This window comes from Ammodytes marinus (genome assembly GCF_949987685.1).
Source record: "Ammodytes marinus genome assembly, chromosome: 16".
Lineage (NCBI taxonomy): Eukaryota > Metazoa > Chordata > Actinopteri > Uranoscopiformes > Ammodytidae > Ammodytes > Ammodytes marinus.
The window spans coordinates 11,697,135-11,719,153 of record NC_137220.1 but is presented as its reverse complement, the minus strand read 5'-3'; the positions used below and the strand labels follow the sequence as shown (position 1 = coordinate 11,719,153).

At 40.4% G+C, this 22,019-nt stretch overlaps 2 protein-coding genes across 3 annotated transcripts; both read right to left on the bottom strand.

Annotated features, from left to right (window-relative positions):
* Positions 1 to 1,171: 1,171 nt before the first annotated feature.
* On the bottom strand, positions 1,172 to 15,944 carry eftud2 (elongation factor Tu GTP binding domain containing 2). The gene is made up of 28 exons (XM_080043125.1): positions 15,820 to 15,944; positions 14,972 to 15,087; positions 14,717 to 14,879; positions 14,153 to 14,231; positions 13,900 to 13,975; positions 13,345 to 13,410; positions 13,214 to 13,249; positions 12,948 to 13,038; positions 12,776 to 12,858; positions 12,446 to 12,612; positions 11,907 to 12,031; positions 11,743 to 11,806; positions 11,528 to 11,618; positions 11,246 to 11,381; positions 10,578 to 10,705; positions 10,044 to 10,237; positions 9,831 to 9,942; positions 9,599 to 9,739; positions 9,311 to 9,412; positions 8,972 to 9,054; positions 8,556 to 8,642; positions 7,329 to 7,455; positions 6,223 to 6,310; positions 5,959 to 6,077; positions 5,536 to 5,630; positions 4,761 to 4,914; positions 1,997 to 2,104; positions 1,172 to 1,763 (listed from the first exon to the last, which is right to left on the bottom strand). The coding sequence occupies exons 2-28, from the start codon at positions 15,074 to 15,076 to the stop codon at positions 1,668 to 1,670; spliced, it is 2,916 nt and encodes a 971-aa protein (XP_079899251.1). The 5' UTR covers positions 15,077 to 15,087; positions 15,820 to 15,944; the 3' UTR covers positions 1,172 to 1,667.
* Positions 15,945 to 17,309: 1,365 nt separating this feature from the next.
* On the bottom strand, positions 17,310 to 19,992 carry phospho1 (phosphoethanolamine/phosphocholine phosphatase 1). Of its 2 annotated transcripts, none has more exons than XM_080043542.1 (3): positions 19,873 to 19,992; positions 19,524 to 19,615; positions 17,310 to 19,082 (listed from the first exon to the last, which is right to left on the bottom strand). In XM_080043542.1, exon 3 carries the CDS (start codon positions 18,948 to 18,950, stop codon positions 18,078 to 18,080), a length of 873 nt encoding a protein of 290 aa, XP_079899668.1. In that variant the 5' UTR covers positions 18,951 to 19,082; positions 19,524 to 19,615; positions 19,873 to 19,992; the 3' UTR covers positions 17,310 to 18,077. The 2 variants fall into 2 exon arrangements, with proteins under 2 accessions (XP_079899668.1, XP_079899669.1); XM_080043543.1 differs by having other exon boundaries at positions 17,310 to 18,901; positions 19,873 to 19,986.
* Positions 19,993 to 22,019: the final 2,027 nt, after the last annotated feature.

The window sequence follows — 22,019 nt, the reverse complement described above, 5'->3', positions numbered from 1 at the left end:
CACTAAATTTTATAATATCAAAGCCATTAGAGACATGTTGGCTTTTGCATAGATTGTGTCACTTGGATACTTTCATTCAAACAAAAGTGGATAAAACTAGAATAAATATGAAAATACATTTGTTTTGCATGCTTGTGTTTACCATATATTTATTTTTAAAGTTAGTCATATTCAGTTTCCCTACTCATACTAACATTTTCCTTTAGGTTTTAGGGTTTTAGGGTCATCGCTATCAATCATGCTATGTTCCTTGGAGTTTAAATTCACTTGGATATTCATCATCAGGAAGGAGGAGGATGTAATATCATGTATTTATTTTTATGGTGGAATGAGTATCATCACAAACGTTAAACCTTGCATCTTGGCTTCTCTCTTTACAAGCTAACTAGTTTCAAAAATCTCAATCAGAGAATATTCAATGTTACTGCTGCTGACTCAAGGTTGTTGTTACTATTGTCTTTGATAGTTTGTTAGTTATAACCATCAAAATGTTTCATGTGTGTTTCCTTGTGGATATCATTTCTTGGCTATTATGCTAAATGCCTCAATCTTGTGGAAAGAGCCCTCTGGGGTACAGTTGTGAGGCAATTTAAGGTGCCAAGTAGATTTATAGACGTCTTGTTGCTTTGATGACATGTGTCACTTTTGACATGCTGCATCATTCCTTCTCTATCCTAATACTCTTGTCATGTGACCGCAACCTTTGCTTCATCTCCGCCTGCCTGAGACCATCCCACAGCCTGTCCATCAGTCACTGTGCACTCGGCCTCCCAAACAAAACACACAGCAATCACTCACAACATCAGCAGCACAGTTCTGACCTAGCACAGCAGAACTACGGAGTCCATTATACTACACCAAAGCTTCCTGACTGACAATTACCTGCACACTTCTCATGTTATACTTATTGATAGCTGTCTAGGTTCTTAATGCAAATTAAATTTTTTAAGTCTAAGTTATTTTTATCTCTTTTAAGTGGCTTCAGGCGCTTGTCAGGCCGCCATTGTAAATACAAAGTTGTTAATGACTTGCCTGTATACGTGAATAAAATAAACATGCTTATTCAATCTATATCTCAACTACAGCAGCTAAAAGTAGCATCAGTGTGGGAATGAGGTTTCTCTCATGGTCTGAGAAAGTATGGGGAACAATGACACAATCTCTCTTTGAATTACAAAACACTTCTTTTATTGAGACTTACACCAGGATCAATGACTTCCAATTTCTTCTCATAAAAAAAGGCTTTCAATTCAATTATCTTATTCTACAAAAAAAACAATGATCATTTGTACATATAAAAAAAACAAAACGACAAGAAGGAGGATGTGACACGACAAACTTCTGCAATGATAGACGGATCCAGCTGCTTTATGAATCTAAAAGGGCAACAACTCTCCTGTGACAGCAAGGGGCTGTGTATTTATCAGGGTTTCCATCAATCCAATGATTGATCTCTGGGTGATCTTTGAAAACTGTTGGCTGGTGAATTTCCATTAAGAAATGGCATTTGGAGATCCACAGTACAGTGGAACCTGAATCTGGTTATGGATTCTGTGGTCAGACTACGCCCAAAATATCATTTAAAAGAAAGTAGGGTTTGCTGTTGATTGACCAGTGGAGGGTTTTTGCTGTGGATGCAGTTGTGGTTTGCGATCAGTGTTGCGCTCTCACATGGGGTAGTTCAGCACCACGTCCTGTTTGGCCAGCTCCAACAACATAGGGTCGTCGAAGAACTTGCTGATGCTCACATCCTCGCTCAGACCCTGCAGGAAAGCAAATACAAAAGATATTAATAGTATGAAAAGAAGGGAAATTAAATGAACTAAATACAGACAAGGCAAGTTTATCTATATAGCACAATTCAGACACACAATGCAAGTGAGTGAAAACAGGCAGACAAATGATTTTTTTTTAAAAGATATTGCATTTAAAATAAAAAATAATAAAAATGAATAGATACAACCCGAAGGCGCACACAGGTAGACAAAAATCTCACCTTGCGCCTTCGGGTCTTGATCATGAACTCTCTGGCCAGGTGGGGGGCAGGCTGAGGCTCCAGAGGCCGGATCACAATACTCTTGTCCAGGGGGTCGCCAGGGACGATCTGAAAGGGGAAAAAAAGATTGAAAATTAACCTGGAGTAAAAAAAAAAAAAGCAAATGGCCGCTATAACTGGTCAACAACACATTTCTCTTTATTTGATACAACCAAAATACAATCTGCAAAATCTTCTAACAACATGATGAAACACACACATCAAATCTCAGCTTTCACAAACTGAGTGGACACTTCTTATAGTGGCTCAGACCTTTCCACTACATATGTGATTGGGTTGCAGGTCTGTCCCCATTGTTACAGAGTCAGGAGTCGCGTCCATCAACATGATGGGGGAAAAAAAAACAAGCGCCACTGTCACTCCTTCACTTTGGGACCAACGCAGCATCAATGCAAACGTTAGCAGCTTTGATTCGAAGTAGGAAGTGTTCACAGGCTTTTAAAATGATTCACTAAAGCCATTATCTCAAGGAGCAGATAGGGTGACCTTCACAAAGTCATTGTCACGGATATACAGTATATAGTCACCCTGAACGCGACGAGACGAGAAGAGAGGTATAAATAGGGTTGTGTCAATTGAATAAGACATTCCCAAGCCTCTGGGAGAGATTTAAACAAGAGTGGAATGGAAAAACCAATCAATGAAATGGTTGTAGTCCAATCAACAGATGGAGGAGAGAGCTGCTAACAGTAACTCAACACTGTGCAGTTAGCTTGCCAATACCGGCAGCACATAATGAACGTAATGAGGGGGGACAATAAAGCCTCTTGAGGTTAATGGGACAAACAACACAGTTCAGAGACTCAAAGGTTATTCTTATTTTGCTAAGGCAGTTGAATCGATAAGTGTAAACAGGAATCATTGCAGTCAAAGAGCCCAGAGCAGAGGAGAAGAGTCAAGAGTGTTGATTGTATCGGGTAGAAATTCTGTAGCTGCCATTTATAAGAGTGATTTGTGGAGAGATGGTGACAGGTTAATAGTATTGGACCCCAGTGCTTTCCTGAGGGGAAAAGGTGCATATTCACATGCAGGACTGAAAGAGCAATAGGGACTTTAAGCAGTGGTGTTTTAGCGACGGCTACGGTGTCGGGGAAAGATTCCAACGGCTTCCACTATCACCTAGCAACTCTTAGAACGGCTACTTGCTGCAGTTGGTGTAGCGCTCACAACGTCAAAACCCTGTTCTGCCGTTGTAAACAGACGGACTACGGCTCTGACTTGCACTGACTACAGCGATAGGAGGTGATGACATAAGTTCTCGAATGCTAAAAATTATACTCGACCGCCGTAGCCGTCCTCTCAACTGTCGTTGCTTAAAGTCCCTAATAAGTGATATGGGAATAAATCAGCACACCATACCATAATCTGATTTATTGATGGCTTTTCTTACCATTTAGCCCTTTGCTAAATGTTAAGTGAATAAAACAATGTGTGTGTCATGATTTGAGCTTTAAAGAGAAAATCCCAAAGAAAGTCCTATGCACAATTACAATGACACACTATAAATGATTAAAAAAAATGTTGGAAAAAAGTTCCAACATTACCGTATAAAAACAATGTAATAAAAAAATAAAAAAGGGGTAAATACAAGCTGGATTAATCTGTGGTTATGCAAAATCAAAACAAATGTAAACAATAGTTTTCATTTATTCTGCGTGTGCCCAAGGGACTTCCCTGTAGCTGCAGTACATCTTTTTTCCCAGTGTTAAGACAGGCGTGTAACTAAATAATTCATGTCTTGTTTATTGTCCAAACACTTGCATTTTCACCTTAAGGCGACAAAACATAAGTCTGGAGGGTAAAATATTCAAATTTAAATATTTGCAGTGAGGAAACCCTTTTCATCTTAGAGACGAATGAATGGCTGTGCTATAAAGTATTATCCTCCCCGAGTGGAGATCATTTCCGATGACACAGCTCTGCAGAGTGCAGACACTAACACACGTCAGACATGGCAGGCGGTGACAAAGACAGACACACAATATTTGAAACTTAATGAGTCAACACTCTGCTCTGCTCTCCTCCACATCAAAAAGCAGTTTATCAAGAGTGGCAGATGTGTGCACAAAGTTGGTAGCTGTGCTGCACAAGCTGCGTGACAGAGGGATGCCAAATTGACCAAGCTCTTTATTTTTTTCAACGCAATATGCACCATGCTGTTCACAAATGACCAAACCGGATTTCTTTCTAAAAAAAAGGGGGCATTATAGAAACATTTCTATCCTTGAAACCCACTTGAAAGAATGAACTGAGCCTTTTAAAGGATAGATTGTCCTTGGACCTTGCATTTCAAGGTTATGTTCATTCGAGGCAAATATGTTACCCAGACCAGGTTACAGCTGAGCTGCAAAGGACTAAAGCAAAGACAGAATTTGCACTAGAAAAATATCCACTTGCTTTGTCTTGACCATTTAACCCCTAATATAAGCGTCAGTTGAAATCAAAATGCTTTTTTGCATCGGATGAGGATATTATTGTACTTCACAGGCATTTTTAATAATAATTATATTTTCAACTTAAAACTAAACAGGCAAAAACATCAACAGTGAACGATAGGGAGCCTGTAGCCTTTCTCGTATGAATAAACGAAACAAACATAGATTGTTTTCTACATTGTTTTCCACTATTTGTGTTTTTCAAATATTATGCATCAACATTTGGATGTAAAGCAGGCTAATGTAAGAAGGAGAGCTGGTTTGCATACCTGCCAGTGGTGGAAGACAGACAGAGCAAAGGCCTGTCCCTGCGTGTGTGTGCGAAGGTCTGTCTCAAAGCCGAAGGAGTCGATGGCCGGGATGAAAGCCTTGATGGTGTAGAGAGGAGACCCCGGAATAGGAGCATCCTGGGTCACGTGACCCCTGTTAAGAGGCAAACACACAAACACATTTTTAAACTTAAATTGATATATTTTAAAGACAAGGGCATGTCATGGAGAAGGAGGACAACAATATGCTAATTAATGGCTCGTTTTACTTAAAAACACAAAAACAAGAGTCCAAGTCAAACGTAATATGCACCTTGCGTAAAGCAAATTTTAAATACCACCTACAAACTAAGCATAAGCAGCTAAGCCGCTAATCAGATGGATTTTAACCCTGAGAATTTATTTTCTATTCAAGGAAAGGCATTTTTGAGGTAGACATTGTGTTAACTCGGACTCTTTACACTCCTTTAAATAAATCTAAAAGTCAAGTTTGCGATGTAACTTTCTTTGCATTCATTTGATTCCAAATTAAGATACAATGGTAAGAATTTACTTAAATTGTTACTTGAAAACTTTAGTGGAAATGCTAAATATTGAAAATGATAACATATTTGATTAAATCACGGTTAAGATAAATATATTCTTTTATCGTTTTAAAGCCCTAGGCTAAAGTAATAAAAGATAGGAATATTGGCAGTGTAAATTCTGCCTGGGTTGATATTAAATATTGATACTATATATATATATTAGGATAGTAGGAGGACACTATACCAACCTTCTTCGGGCCAGCACTGTGTAGACAGCAGATACACAATCAGCTGGAGCCTGAACCTCCACAAAGTAATAGGGCTCCATCAACCTGGGAGTGGCCTATGGGACAAAAGGAGAACAAACATTAAAGGAGAGGAAAGAAAGCCTGGAGATAAAAGAATGGCCGTACCAATGTACCGGTGACCTCATGCATTTATTACAAGAACAGTGAAGGAAACAAAAGAGGAAAGAAGCCAGAACTGTGGAAGAGGTTTTTTCTTATGGCATTACAATTAAAAAGAACGTACGTCAGCAAAAAAATCTCAAACCCTAATCATGGTAATGGTAACATTAAAGAAAGTGAGGATGAAAAAAAAAAAGGTCTTGAGGAGCTAATGGAAGATGAGGGGATGGATGGGATTAAGGGGGGAAGAGGGGCTGATCTCACCATGAGGAAAGCAGAGTACACCACTCTCCTGGCTGTGGGGATGACCTGGCCTCCTCCTCTGTGCAGAGGCTCCTGAGCAATGACCGCGTCAAGGATCTTAAACTTGACATTCCTGATAGCTGAGGGATGACACAAAGACAAGAGTTATGTTAATGAGGGAAACAAATACAATATCCTTGTGTACAATGCAAGGATAAATTCCAGCACCCTGAGGCAGTGCAGAGAACAAAAGGGTTTAAAACCGTTTGAAAAAAAAAAACTTACGCTCATCACACAGTGGCCCCTCCCTTGTTCCCCACTGGAAGCCCTGAACGATGCTGTCTTTGACTGAGCCAAGCAGCGCCTTGTCCACCTACAGGGGGGGGGGGGGGGGGGGAATGCATCGATAGTTAGCTATAAAGAAACATGGGTTTGTCTACAAAATGCTTTGTCATTCTCTGACAAAACCTCATAGACTTCAGTATCCTGATGTGATCTTTGTCCCAAATTAACACAGATGTTGAGACGCAGTCATTTTGCCCCCAAGTGTAAAACACTGACTCACATGTGCTCCGAATTTGGTTTGTCATTTTTAGCATAACCGACGCAAATGTTTTATAGTTTTATATGCACATGGTTTGACAGGATAACACTCAACTATTTCTGCGTTTACATTAGTGGTGTGCAAAACTGACCAAATTGCTAAACGTCAATGGACGTCACTATCACTGTGTTCATATTTCAAATGGTTGGTCAGTGTTCCAGTGCTGTTGGGAGTAAACCAACTCACTGTCACAGTTAGCGTTTTATTCTAAGCTCAGAAATCTGCTCAAAGACAGATCACATAGTCCTTTTCTTTTTACAATATAACATTTTAGCAATAACCTTTTGTAGTGGTTAAACTAGTTTAGAGTTGAAAATACCCTCATATTAACTTATGATATTAATTCTGTCATATTCTGTCCATAGAGAAGTCAAACTTCGAGAGCAGGCTGCCGTTAGATAAAGAGCTAGCAGTTAGATGAAAAGTAAATAGAAACTATAGGTAAACAAACTTTTGGACCCCAAATAGCCAAGCTAAAAGCCCAGACTGACAACAATGTACTGACCAATGAACAGAGAGTAGTTAATGGTGGTGTGTCGGAGTGTAACATTGTTTGAAGATTATATAAGGACACTTGAAACTAAATATACAATTTGTTGTAATCGGTGGGAATATGTCCCCCGGTTTTCTTTGTTTGAATGAAGCCGTGATTCTCCCCTTGAACCCCTTGTGTCTTGGTCTACTTGTGGAAGACTCCAATTCACCACTACACTTTTCTCCAGACAATCAAACAGGCCTATTTAAGCTGCGATCCACTTTTAGGGATAAGGGATGGTACACAACTCACCTCAGAAGGCAGCGTGTCATCTACTAGGATGTTGGGTCCCGTGGTGTCCGGTCCGAAGGCCCAGATGGACCTGGCAGCCAGAAGATCCCAGTCGTACTTTGTCTGGAAGAACTCTCCCAGCTTCTTCCTGCCATGAGAGTAAAACAAGAGCCGCCATGTTAGAAATGATGTCTGCACATTATGTCAGATGGAACATTAAGGAGATTGGTTGATCGAGGGAAAGAGGTGGGGGTTAATGGGAGAGGAGGAGTGGAGCGAAGGTTTAGTTTAATGGCGTGTGAAGTATGTCACTTCTATGGCATTTGCTCCTGTCCACACTGGCACCGCTGTGTCCAGATGGTCTCACTAGATGAGCCAACACTGACAGGAAGCCATTTTCAAGCCCCACACACACACACACACACACACGCACACGCACACGCACGCACACACACACACACACACACGTACTCTTGTCGTGACACACGGACGGGAAAATTCATGCATGCTTTTAGTGCATGATTCAATTACTGTGAGTGAACTGATCAATATACAGCGGAAGGGATTTAATAACCACATACATGTCACTATGTACAAAATACCTTTCCTATACTTTGCTGAGGTATTCAATCACAGAGATGTTATTCTGTGCATTTTATTATACTATTTCAAAATATTTTTTAGATTGTTTTTTGACAGTTTTCTAAAAATTAAAAAGGAAGCCTTCATGTAATTAAAAAATTCAAATAAATAAGAAAAGACACCTGACTGATTTAAAGCGCTGTCACGTCCATGTCAAACTAAACAATTTAAATTGATTGTAGGCGTGCATAGGTAGGTAGTGCAAACGTCTATGTCCACCTAAATTGGGTAACATGCCAATGGATTTAAGAGAAATAATACCCTTTAATCAAATGACTACACTTTATAAAAAGGACAAGATTTTCACTTGGGCATTTCTATATCTCTACCTCCTTCAATGACGGCATTTAATTAAAGAACCAATCATCATTCTTGCATGCCGGCTCATTTAGCCCCGCAAACCAAGGGCATAATGAGAATGAATGATCAGCCAGAGTGGCACCTAATGGGGAAATTAATTGGGTTACTACCATATCAGACTGAAATGGGGGTAAATCTACAGCTAGGTCTAAACCTGAGGGGCACGTTATAACATTCCTATTAATTAAGAGATCACTTACAGTTCTATATGTGCGAGTGTGACGGTAAAATATTCAACGTCATTACCTGTTCCACGTGATCTGCACCACTTGGTTCTCGATGTCCTCAGCCAGACCCTTCTCCAAGGGCTCGGCAATCATGGTGATCTTATTCCTGTCAAACACATCACACAGCCGTCACTCACTCATTCTGGACTGGGGAGACACTCGGCCAGAGGGAAGAACTAACTCTGACTCCAAACAGTACACACATTTATGACAACAGCATATATTCATGTAGCAAAGTACGCTTTCTTGTAAATACACAAAGAAAAGGCAATACTAAGCGATTGTAATCCAGAACACTTTTTTGTCATAATAAGCTAATATCTACTCAACATGCCGCTACCTGTCCGTCGTGTGTGCGCACTCGTTTCGCTGGAGATCGCTTAGTATGCCTTTAAGTCACAGATAAGATATAAAAATAGTATGTTTGATACATACTTTTTGTTTGGCGTTTCAGCGAAACACTTGAGTGATGATGTCTCCACCACTGTTTCACAGAATGTCACAACAGGGTCGGCAACCTGCAGAAAATAAAGAGCATATTAATTACACACACAAAAAAATCCTGTGTAGTAAATTTGAGTTTATGGCTGTTTTTGTTTTGTAGAACGAAATAAGTTGGTAAATATATAAAACAAAAAAACAAAAAATATCAATATAGTGTTATCCACCTTTTACTACAGTGGGCAATCATCTAATAATATTTATGGACTTTTAGCGGAATTGGATTTTCATGATAAACTCATATAATGGTACTGCCGTGAAATGTATTTTTACTTTAATGTCGATCTCGGAGTACATCTTGCGCAGGTCATGCATGACACAGTCCAGGTAGAGCTCTCCTGTTCCCAAGATGACATGTTCTCCAGACTCCTCCACCTGAAAAGATCAATACACACATGGTCAATTATAATTGAAGCTATTTAGTGACTACCTGGTTATAGTTGAGATTTATTTAGCATATGTTTCATCCCCTTAAGAATCCATGTTTTTTTTTTGGTTTTTTTCCAGAATAGCATTTTAGTCAGCTACTAGACACACTACTGTACTCAAGTGATGACATACCTTTGTGGTGAGAGACGGATAGCTCTTGTTGACCTTCCTCAGTCCGTCCAACATCTTGGGGAGCTCTGATGGGTTGACCGGCTCCACTGCAATCTTTATAACTGATGCTGTGTTGAACTTCAGCGGCCGGAAAATCTGAGCCTGTCAAGAGAAAGTAAAAAAAGATGTTAACATTTTTTTTTCTTTTATAGTTTTTTTAAAGATTTCAAATGGCATTTCTCTTATGTCTCACCTCCTCATTCCCTCTGGGCTCTGTGATGGTGGCGGTCTTGACGATTGGCTGGTCACAACCTTCAATAAGAACCCAGTTGCCTGCAGGCACTCTGTTCACTTCAATTTGGTATCTAAAAAAAAATGTGGATAGAAAAGTGATATTTCAAAATCAACAATCATCGATAATTAACCTTTAAAACCTTGAACTTTAAACCAAACATCTGCTGTGTACCTGGCAACTGAGATCCAGAGGCGGCCCACCGTGCAGACCTGCGAGTCCTCCTCATCTTCCAGGGTGTAGTTTTCTCCTAAAACCTTGACGGGCTGGCCTGCCTGAATGGTGCCGCTCAGCACTCTGCCAAACGCATGGAACTGAACCCCGTCCTCTGTGCTGTACATCTTAGTGGTGTGGCACATCAAAGGACCCTGAGGGCGAGAGACATAAGGTGAGCAGGGAAGAGGCAAGAGAGCAAGAGACAGAAAATAGGGCAAGAAAGTCTTACTACTGGCATGTAACAGTTCCCTAAAGAGAATACTTTTATAACGGAACTTGGAAAAACTGTGATCAATGTCCAGCCTTGTCTTATTCAACAGCTTGTTCATCTCCATCCAATTAAAAACAATCTGGAGGCTTCATTTGTAAGCACAGCTGATACACCACTATTGACTTCCACAAAGAAAAAAGACTGCAGCTAATTACTTATCTGCCTCTCACCAGCCAATAAAACAGGAAAACACCCTCTTGGTCTGCCTTCATTATACTCACATCAGGGTCACACTCTACCATGGCCTCCCCCAGGTCTGAGTCCAGGCCTCCTGTGTACGTGTGCTCTATCTTGTTCTTAGCGCCCTCCTGTGGAGAGGGGATGTGATGCACACACATGTCCACGAAGCCTGAAGTGAAGAGATTCATGCTTGTTTTTAACATGTTTACCACAGAAAGACCATCAAGAATACAGTGAGTCTGAGTGTCTCCATAGCATCGTTATTATCACTTTAAAAAGGTGGAGTCAGCCCTTGTGGAGAACGCTGGTTGTCAAAGTCACTTATTATCAAAAATCAATGAATAACTCAATAATAATGCAAAGTCTGTACTCTGTGTGCGCTGAACAAATTATATACAAAGCCTAGGCACTGTAAACTGGTATATGTAAACAAAGGGGCTCGGACTGACCCACCGTAGCTACTTGCTAGCAACAAGCCAGTTTACAGGACCTCGGCTGTGAAATAACACTGGATTTTTGTTTCTCAGCACACACATTTACGGACAGGTAGTCCAGATTTTGACTACAAAGTACTCCAGAATCACACATTTATCCATACAGGACTTAGAAGAAAAAGTTGCCTAATAGGAAATGACAAATTATACAAATAATAAAACTGTAACACAAACAACATTGAAAAAGGACAGATAAAAAGAAAATGACGCCATACCAGTGAACTCTCCAAAGAATCGGTTGCAGACCAGTCTCAGCAAGGGTCTGATGTTCAGCTTCAGCTCCTCTTTGGACAGGTGGATCCCCAGCTCGTCCAGAACTCGGGGCAGAGACGTGTCACAATCCCCCACCACCTGAACACACAGAGGGTTTGGAAGAGGATTACACACGGATGTCTGCAACTGATAGAGCCTGGAGGTGTGTTGAGCTTGCCGTGTTGCTTAGTTACACATTTGAATTTTTTTATATTTGTAAATTAATAAAACAAAACTTGTCTGACCTGTGAGAGGATCTTGTAGAGAGGCTCCAGGACAAATTCCACAAAGCTGCGCTGAGAATTACTGCTGGGAGCTTTCTTTGTGAACTTGCGACTGAACAGAAGAAAAAAAAAGAAAAAAAGACAGACACGATGAGAATACATTTAAGAAGTGGATGGGGAGAGTAACTCAGCATTAAATATTTACATTACGTTGAAATCCAAAATGAGCTACTCACGTTTTGGGGTTGAAATAAATGTCTCCCCAAAGCCTCTTGGCAAACTCATTATAGTTGATGTCACCTGCGAACATAAAGTAGAGTTATGTAATGCCTAATTCAACTGCATGAAGGCAGGAGATGAGTAAAGGTCTATTGTTTGAGAGTGTGTGAAAGGTTTTTACCGTAGGTGTCTGAGTAGATCTTTGCAAAGGACCCAAGGGTGAAACAGATGTGGTACTGAGAGCTGGCAAAGCACACGTTTCCAAGGAGGGGAGACACCACCAAATTCTCATCCGTGGAGTAAGTGCTGAGAAGGAAAAGATAATGGCAAAAAGTCAATGTGGGGACTTAAGGGCAATTCTCTGGAATGATTGTCAAATTCACTTTGTCAAGATCACTGAATATGTCTTCACAACCTCTCCATATTGTGTGTGCCAAGTGTCAATACACAGCCTAGGTTCTGTTAACTTGTATGTAAACAAAATTGGGCCCAACGTAAATAGCAACATGCCCTTAGGCTGTGTATTAATACTGGATTTTCTTCAGCGCACATACAGTACAGCAGGGCGTGAAGATATTCAAAGATTCTTACAAAATATTTTTTTACTAAATCAGTGAATATCTCTTTACGATCCACCTTTTAGGAGAACAATCCTCAGTTGAAAAATTGGTCACATTGGCCATTATGACAAAATATCCGTGTTTGGGTTTGTAGAATTACCTGAGCAAACCATTGACTTCATCCACAATGTGGCGGAGTTTATAGTAAGCGTCTGTGGGAGGCAATTTGAGCTCCACAATGAGCCGGTCCACCTTGTTGATGCAGATGGTGATGGCCATCCGCTCCTGCACCGCATGTTTGATCAGACGCTCTGTGTTCAGCATCACCTAGGAGACACACAAACACATTGGAGGAACAAGCAACATATGTGTGGAGAGAGAGAGAGAGAGAGAGAGAGAGAGAGCTAGAGAGAGAGAGAGAGAGAGAGTGTGTGTGTGTGTGTAGGTGTGGGAGAAAATGAAGAAGAAAAAATATATACAAGTGACTCACTCCTTCTGCTGCGTCTATGAAGAGGACTATACCGTCTGAGATGCGCATGCTGGACGTGACCTCGTCAGAGAAGTTAACGTGCCCTTCAAAGGGGAGACACAAGGTTTTAAAAAGACTTTCTTGCTATGACACACCAAAACCCCTAACATACATTCTGGACCATACACAATACCTGGTGTATCCATGATGTTGAAAAGGTAGGATTTTCCTCTGGAGTCTGGCAAGACCATTGTGACAGGCGTGCTCTTGATACCAACTCCTCTCTACGGAAAACAGAACAGACACATAATTCTCTCACAACCTTTCTTACATATATTGTTTCTGGTGACAAATGTATATGCTTTCATTTCCTTTCCATTCTAAGAGGGGTATTTTTAAGGATGCAATGAAGTGTTATCATGATGCCACAGTCCATAGTCATTATGCTAAACCACTCACCTCTTGTTCTGTGAAGAGGATGTCTGTGTAGCGGAGCTGAAAAAGGCCAAAAGTCATGTTAGTTTCTGCAAACACAGAATAAAAGTCCAATGAACTGCAAAGATGTGTTCATTATTACAGTCACCACTCACATCCACATCATCTCTCTTCCTGATTTCTGGGTGGGTCTGTTCAATCATGCAGTCCACAAAACAGGTCTAAAGGGAACACACAACAAAAAAAAAAATCATTAGAACTCCACGAGACACAGATGAGTCTAAACAGTGCCCAAGTGCAATGTAATAAGCATATGCTCCGAAACATTTTCCTCCTCCTAAAAGTTTCTACAAGCAGCTAAAACAGGGTTAAATTTAAAAACTTTTTAGAATGTTTTTAATGCAACTTAAAATTAAATGTAATGGCAACGTCAGTCCATAGTGTGCATTTTAAGGTATTTTCAATAAATAAACTTGCAAACTCACATTAATATACTATAACAATAGCTTTCTGTAGAATGTGTATACTCGTCATAACTTAATCAAAAAGTGTAATTGATAGGGCAAACAAAACATTTCAGAAATTTGTAAAGGAAGTTCAAAACTTTTAAGGCCTTATTTTGAGAATATTAAATCCAATGCTTTTTTTAATGCTTTATAAACTCCTGTAAAAGATTCAAACTGAGCCGGAGGCAGCTGTGAGGCTCTGACCTTGCCGTGGTGAAGGTGACCACACAGGGTGACGTTACGGATGAGCTCAGGACCATCCATCAGATCTGCAAGGAACCTGCCAAGAGAGACGAGGGGTGTCACAGCTTAATAAGACACATAGCAAATTACAGATGTGTACTTGGAAAAACACAAGATCCGAGTAAAGTGCTGTTGTACCACAAATACGGAACAAAGTTTTAATCTTCAGACAATAATACAGGACATGATGTTCATATTCATGCAGTTGACTTACTCCATATCATAAACAGTGGCGGGTAACTCCTGCTCCATCAGGGTGAAGCGCTTGTTCTTCACAGGCTTGATGATTGGCTCTGGATCGGAGAAAAAGCACTAGTGTTTGTATGTTTACCTTGTGACTGATATATGACTCATGAGCAACATCACAAATGTGCAATTTACAGTTTCAACAGAGGGGGATTTGTTTACATTTGCAGCGCCTGCAGTTAGTTAACAAAACATATGTACACTCAATGTAATTCTTAGTATTGAATAATTCCATATCAAAACAAAATTATTTTGAGGCTCTGGAACCAAACATAAGACAACATGTTTACATGCTACAATATGTTTGTCAACAAAACTGTGGGCCCTGCTGATGTTAACAATAGTAAAACAGTAATGTTTCAAGTAGCTTTCTAACTTCAAACAGGGTTCCAGGGATGTCAGGAAAGTTTGTTTAGTCAGTTATGAGAATAAACACCCTTAGAAAAATGTTAACTTCTCTGACACACCCACACAGTGCACATTTAATAGAAATCTCCAAAACACAGGCAACACAGGTCTTTGTATATCTAACCTGTGAGAGGTTGTGCGTCTTCCTCTTGGACCAGAGTTTCCACTTCAGGCCCATACACCTCCTCTGCTGTGGGATAGTACTTCTTGTCTTCATGCAGGACCACCTCCATCCCCGGGACATCTTCGTCGGCATCAGCGGGCTCGTCATCTTCGTCATCATCACCCTGCACAAGGAGACAGTTATCAGCATGACGCTCAAAAGCACTAGCTGCCGGGTAATACAAGTTTACTACTATTGAATGATTTTGAGCAGTACCTCGTCAACATCTCTGTCCTCTGCATCCACATCATCTTCATCATCGTCAGAGTCCAGCTCTGGACCGATGTAGTTTCCAAACTCGTCATACAGATCAGCCTCCATCTTGTAGAGAACTGAAAGAGGGATTATATGTGTTAATGATTATATTTCATATGCTATGGCTTCATCATGTATGTGTACACAGTCTCCACATTAATCTCAATGCATTACATAAACAAACATATTTCTGACTATTGTTCTTTGTACATGTCACATGTATGTTATTTCCTTGTCAACATTCTGCACAAACTGTACTCTGCACGGATTTTATTTTATAGATATTTGTTGTAGTAAATCTGTGAAATTTTATTTTTATTCCGGATATTCAGTTTTTGATGACTAACTTAATAATTATTTTCGTGTCTCCTGAAAAAGTAAGATCTACTTCAAAAGTTTTTTTTTGTTGTTGATGTATTTGATACGTTTGATTAGGTTTCAAAGCAATGAGACCTGCTTTTTAGATCAATGCATTCAGGACCTTTTACGGATCTGCTTGAATTATGTGTGATGCTAACGTCACCGTAAATTAACACTAAAGCCAATGCAAGATCACATGTAGCACAACATGCACCATCAGTTCACTGAGCTAACAGAGAATCGGAACTAAATGTATCTTTCAATGTGTACAATCTATTATTTTTTCTTCTGATGGCACTTTCATAAGGGAGCCAAAAACTAGCATGCTAGCAAGCTAACGAGCAAATAAATGAATGGGTAGGACGTTTCAGTTACGTTGTTGTTTGGAGATTTAGCCACCGATAACTTACGGCACAATAAAGAACCTACAGGCTACATTATCCACTCACCTGTATGATGTTACAATGCAAAACGCTAATGTTTTTTTCAAAACAAGATCAATGTTGGGTAATGTCTCTTCAGAAGAAAAATAAATTTCCAAATAGCGCCATGCGCACGAGATACTACTTCCGGCTTTCTTCTTCTATGACCTGGAACAGAGCGAGAGCTTATTGGATAGCCTACGCACTATCGCCCCCTTTGTTTGAGACGCTAAAAGCATGTTAAAAATTAGGATGAGTTATTTCCATGCCCTAAATCCATTTTTGCGAGATATAAAGTGTATGTATTTTTTTTTTCTATATGAATAGCCTAATTCAATCTGATCTTTATCTTACACATGAATAATGTTATCATCCCCGATTGGTAATTTTTCTTATAATTTAAAAAAATGTAGGACTACTCCAGCAAATTAGAAATATATTATTTTGGTCATATTTCTCGTTCCATGTTGCTTATTTATGTATGTCCCTTACCTTTGGAATATTTGCTCTTATTCATGTTTTTTATCGGTTTATTTTCCGTGCCGACTGATTAAAAAATGTTTATTAAAATATGTTTTACAACGTTTGTATTGTAGTAGGCTATAATAGGCCTATGTAATGTAAGCCTATGTTTAGGCCTACGTTTTGAGTGGCATTGTGTTTAATGTGTTATTAATTCAAAATAATTTTCAATGCACATTAATAACTTCCTTCCTCTCCTCTACACCACAAAACTATAGATAGTCTACATCTACTTCGAATGTAGTCGCTGCAATTTAAAAAAAGTTTTACTGTAGTTGCGTATTGTGGCCACTGGGTGGCGGTGAACATTCACTTGTGACTGTTTAAAACCACAGATAGTATACAGGCTAAACGTTTATAATCTATTCATAACATCTATCAACTCTATTCGAGTTTATGGTTAAAGAACAATAAAGCTTATACATTAAACAGCGTCTACTGTATTTATAGCTTTATTATAATGGTTTCATAACTGGAATTTCTGACATTTAAGCCAGTTCGATTGGATGAACCAGAAAAACTTTCTAAAATAAAACTACGCAAAATTAATGAGGAGAAGTGCAAATATTTAAATTGGCCTACTAATCTACTTTTACCATAATAATTTTAGTAAAGTTATAATTTATGGTAAATAATGAATTGGCGAATCTAATGTAAGAACATCCAATGTGATAAAAACAAAAACCTCATGGCTTTTTAGCTTATTAGTTCACTTTGATTTCAAATGCATATTATTGTCTTTCAGATTAGGCTACTTCAAACCATTGGTGACTTGTGCAAAGTTGATAAGGGCTTATAGATTTGGTATTTGATCGGTGTAGGCTACTAAATAAAGAATGTGCCTAAAAGGAATTAATCTTCCATTATAAAATATTTCCTTTTTATTGGCACTGAGTTATAAATGTTAGCAGGTTGAGTGTTTTAATTATTCAACATGGATGTTGATGAGGTTTGATGAAGAATTCAGACACAGGCCGTATTTCAGTTGATGGCTTTATTCCTGCTGGTGTTACATTTTTCTACTGTAGGCTGTAGGCTACAGTAAATAGACAATAGACTGATAAAGAACTTAAACAAACAAACACACAAACAAAAGAACACACACGTTTAAATATGACATAGGCCTTCTCTGAGAATCATGTTGGGAAAATTATTGTTTGAACATGATATTCCATTGCTGCCTATGTATACTCATTGATTTAGTGAGACTATAATTTAATATTTCATACTCAAAATATCCAGTTTGTAAGAAATTATACTTTCAATTGCTTTTCATGAGCAACCATTCACTTGGTTGACATAATTGTCCATACCACTTCAATATTTCTTTTACGCAGAGTTCCAAATTGACCCATAACACTCGAAAGCAACATAGATCCCATTAAATAATATTTATAATGCAAATACCCCAAACCTTTATAGTTCAATATCCTTATTCCAAAATCATTTTTGAAATCATAGCATTGGATATGTCAATGATTTCCCTGGTTGACAGACAGTAGCAGCTCTCAAATAATCATTAACCGGCTGATGTTAAACTGGGCCACTATGCTGTGTGACCTGTGAATTTGAGAAGCTTGACTGAGGCTTGTAGGGCGCATGCTTGACGTCAGATTAACACAATTTACTTTGAATGACAGTACAAATGATTTTATTGCCATGATGACCATTCATTTATAGAACTATTTCCCTGAAAGTATCACTCAAACGTGTCAATTGGCCTCCCCTGCCTGTCTGTCTCCGTGTGCGACTCCTCTACAAGGCTACTCTGCCACCAGCTTCCTCAGCCGCTGCACCACGTCCTCCGCGGTGACCCAGGGCACCGTGACTGCCTTGAACTCCCCGGGCATGGCTTCGTGGGTCTCGTTGATTAGCCGGTGCATGGGGAAATCCCTCCGCGGGAAAACCACGTCCCGGGGTCCGAGGGAGAGCGCCGGGCAGAAGTCGTTGGCTCCGTCCCCTACGTAGAAGACTCTCTGGTACGGACGGCCTCCCCTCTCCTGCGTCCTGCGCGTCACGTACTCCCTGACGAGCACCTGCTTGCACATGTTGTCGGGGCAACGCTGGCATTCGTGGGAGTGGAAGGGGCGCATCACCAGACGGCCGTCCTTGTTGAAGGTGGACGGGTTGGTGAAGATCCGGTGGAAGAGCTGGCGGGCCCCGGCGCGTCTCAGCCAGGACTCTATGAAGAAGGTGTTGGCGTCGGACACGAGCACCACCTCGAAGTCCGTCTGGGGGCGCGTGCGCAGGAACTGGAAGAGCATGAGCATGCCAGGGCTGGCCGGGATCTTCTCCATGGTGGCGCGTATTTGGCTCTCCGTGACCCCCTGCTCGGCGAGGTATCCGAGCACGCGCTGCATGTACTCGTTGTAGCGGCCAGGCTGGTAGGTGTCCTTCAGCCAGCCCGGGAGGTGCTGCCCCGGGGCGGCCTGAACCACCACATCGTCACTGGTCTCATCCACGATGGTCAAGTCGAAGTCGAAGAAGATGATGAAGCGTTTGTCAGAGGAGATGTGGGTTGAATTATTGGAGGCCATGGTCGTCTTCTCCGTGCGTCTGGATCTTGTTGGATGTTGTTCCCCCTCGCCTGGGGGATGGGGTGGGACATAACAGCAGTTGAAGATTGAATCCCCCATGATTGATTTACATATGCCACCTCTTTAACTGTTGTTACAAGTGGCTTCAAATCTCCACTCCTGCCGCACTCCCACTCTCCAGCAGCATCCCACGCAAGGCAGGCCACAGTAACGTTGAAGCTATGAGGATTGCTAGGAAACATCAATACATAAAATAGATGAAAAAAACGGGGCCGGTGTAGCCTAAAGGTAAACAGATTCGAATATAGATATATAAGAAGTTGACATGATAATCTGAATATTTTCTAAATGAAAAAGAGCTAAGCTTCAGAGCAAAGCAGCCAGCAGCCTTCTCAAGAAGATGCAGTATCCACCAACGCATGGCTCTTATGTGAAGGACTTTCTAGAGAGGGCGAAGGGGATTAAAGGGAGGTGGGGTAATCCTGCAGCAGATGGGAAATTACAAGATAAATGTGATTATTTTCACAAATTAAGTTGTTAAATAATATGATTATATTCAGACCTGCTTAAAAGACAAGCGCCATCTGGGCTGCATGCAAATCCTGCAAGCAGACAAAAGAGTAAATGAACAAGCAAGACAGTTGCACAAGTTGCTGGCTGCATCTAGCCTACCTTTGACTGCCGGTGTCAGCAGTGGATGTCCGCTGAGCTCATGTGTTTCCCGATTGCTGCCGGGCGCCTTCAAGCTGTGCAGTTGTTTTGATCTGTACAGAGGAAGAGAAAGCGTTCTGAAAACTGTCTGTGACAGTAAGATGCAGCCGGCAAGTAAGCTGAAAGACTAATAGCCTACACATCTGCCTAACTTTATAGGCCTATAGTATATAATGTATTGATCGATACACATTTGTGTGTTCGAACAATGAATTTGTGAGCCTGCACACATTACACAACAATGATAACAACAGAAGGAGACAGTCCAAACTTGAACTGTCAGATTGATTTAATACTAGTATAAACCTACCGTTTCCCCGGCTCTGGTTCCGATCCCTGGGTCCTGTCGCTCAGGTCCGATCCGGTCTCACACAGTAACTGGTTCCGCCCGTCGGCGGGTGAGACGCACACTTTTATGTGACAGTCAAAACCACCGGAGCCGCTTTAGACGTGACCGCGCCTACAAGTCCGCCCATTTAATAGCAGCCTGCTGAGCGCGTTCACGACACTTTGATGAGAGGAAGGGGAGAGGGAATTGGAGAAGAAAAAAAAACGAACCAAAAGCAGTAGCTACATTTTCTGTTTCCTATGCCTATAGACAATGGAGCTATGTGCATGTCTGTCCAGTTTATTTGTCAGTAGGCTATTTGTTATTGCCTGTGTCTCATGGCAGGTTTCGAAAATAAACATCAGTGGTTGGAGCAGGCCACAAGGTAACATTGGCAGATTTTGTGTTGGAGCCTGGGTTCTGTCTGGGAAAACACAGTGCATGGCAGGAAACTTGAGCCAGTCACAGGAAAAATATTTGACTAATCTCAACTAATAGGATCCTGTTCATTTGGCCTGCATGATGCAAAATATTTCCACTAACCTGCACCAAATCTGAAAGGCTGATTGAAAAAACATTCAAATCTATTAGGATATGAAAAGTATAATACATAATTTTACATCTGAAACATGTGTTTCTATCCATCAACTACAGTTGAACATACACATGGCAGCGAGGGTGATTATGTTGGATGTTCGTTTCTTCCACAACACAATGTTCTACATGACACCTTACAAACACACTGTGATTAATGACCCAAACGAACACTCATCTAAAGACATGCCCCCCCCCCCCCTCCTCCTTGCTTATCTGCCTGCTCAGAGACGCAGCATCCTCCCTTTACACACCGCAAGGCGTAATGGCTAACAGCTGGGGAGGCAGACTATTTTCAACCCAAATGATGTACAGACGGTGTTATTATCTCCTCTGCTTGGTGAAGTGAGCCTCGCTACCTGACCACCCACTCACCATTAGTGAGTCACTCTCACTTCTCTCCACCCATCAGCACGCTCAGATACCTTACAGTATTACATGTGACTCATTTGTGTGCCTATTAAAACCCCCCCTATGCTGATCGAGGGAACGTAGCATTTTAAAGCAGTTATTCTAGCAACAATAAATGTCTTAATGTGCCTGGTGAGGGGGCAAACTTTGTTAATGGATGAATAAAGTTGGATACGTTGGAGAAACATGATATCCAGGGAAGGATTTCAACATAGTGAAGACATTCTTCACTCTGGAGATGGATATTGAATTGGTATGAGGAGTAAATGTCACTTCTCCATATGCAATTGCTCATTTAAATAAAAAGGTATGACATGGGATTAGGTTAGAAGACTTGAGCTATACATTGACCAACAGGAGGATCCCTGACAGAGGTCCCAAACAGTCACTGCCTATGAACACAATGAAACATCAAACCCATATAAATTAACTTGCTGACAAGAAATGTTTTCTTATTGAAAAAACAGGAAGTGGACACAAGAACAATGACCTAAAACTTTGCTTTGGAAAGCAAAAAAAATGAAGTCAGCTGCTGACATTGTTGGAATAGCAGGCGAACCCAGTGACCCTTAAAGGGTTAAATAAATGCAATCAAGAAAATCAAATCTGGGCAGTTGCAATAGTCAGTAGGAATTAAAGCTGATAAGCAAATCTTAAGTTTCAACGTTTCCTGAAACTAAACCTATTATCAGGAACAATCCGTATTGTTCTAAATTTCGTGTTTAATTAGGGGTCCTTGTTTGGTTCAATTTTTACAAGCCAACAGCATTTCAACATAAGAAAAAGCGCACACATATTTTATAATCATGGCTACTTGTTTTTACTTTCAAAGTTAGCAGTCAGTTAAATGTACATTATCAAAAAAGGCCCAACTTTTTCACTTCTCCCCAAACTCCAGATAACATACAAAAAAAAGGACAAACCAGGACATTATAAAGCTGCACATTTTGTACCAGATACAATAAAATACGCAATGCTACATTAAGTGGTTAAAAATACAAAGGGGAAAAAGTATATTGATTTTTTAAAACATCTTTAAAGAACATACAATGTTATTTTTTTCTTAACTAGCCGAGAATTTTAGTTGAAAGTGCATTCTATATAACAAAGAAAGGAGGAGGAGA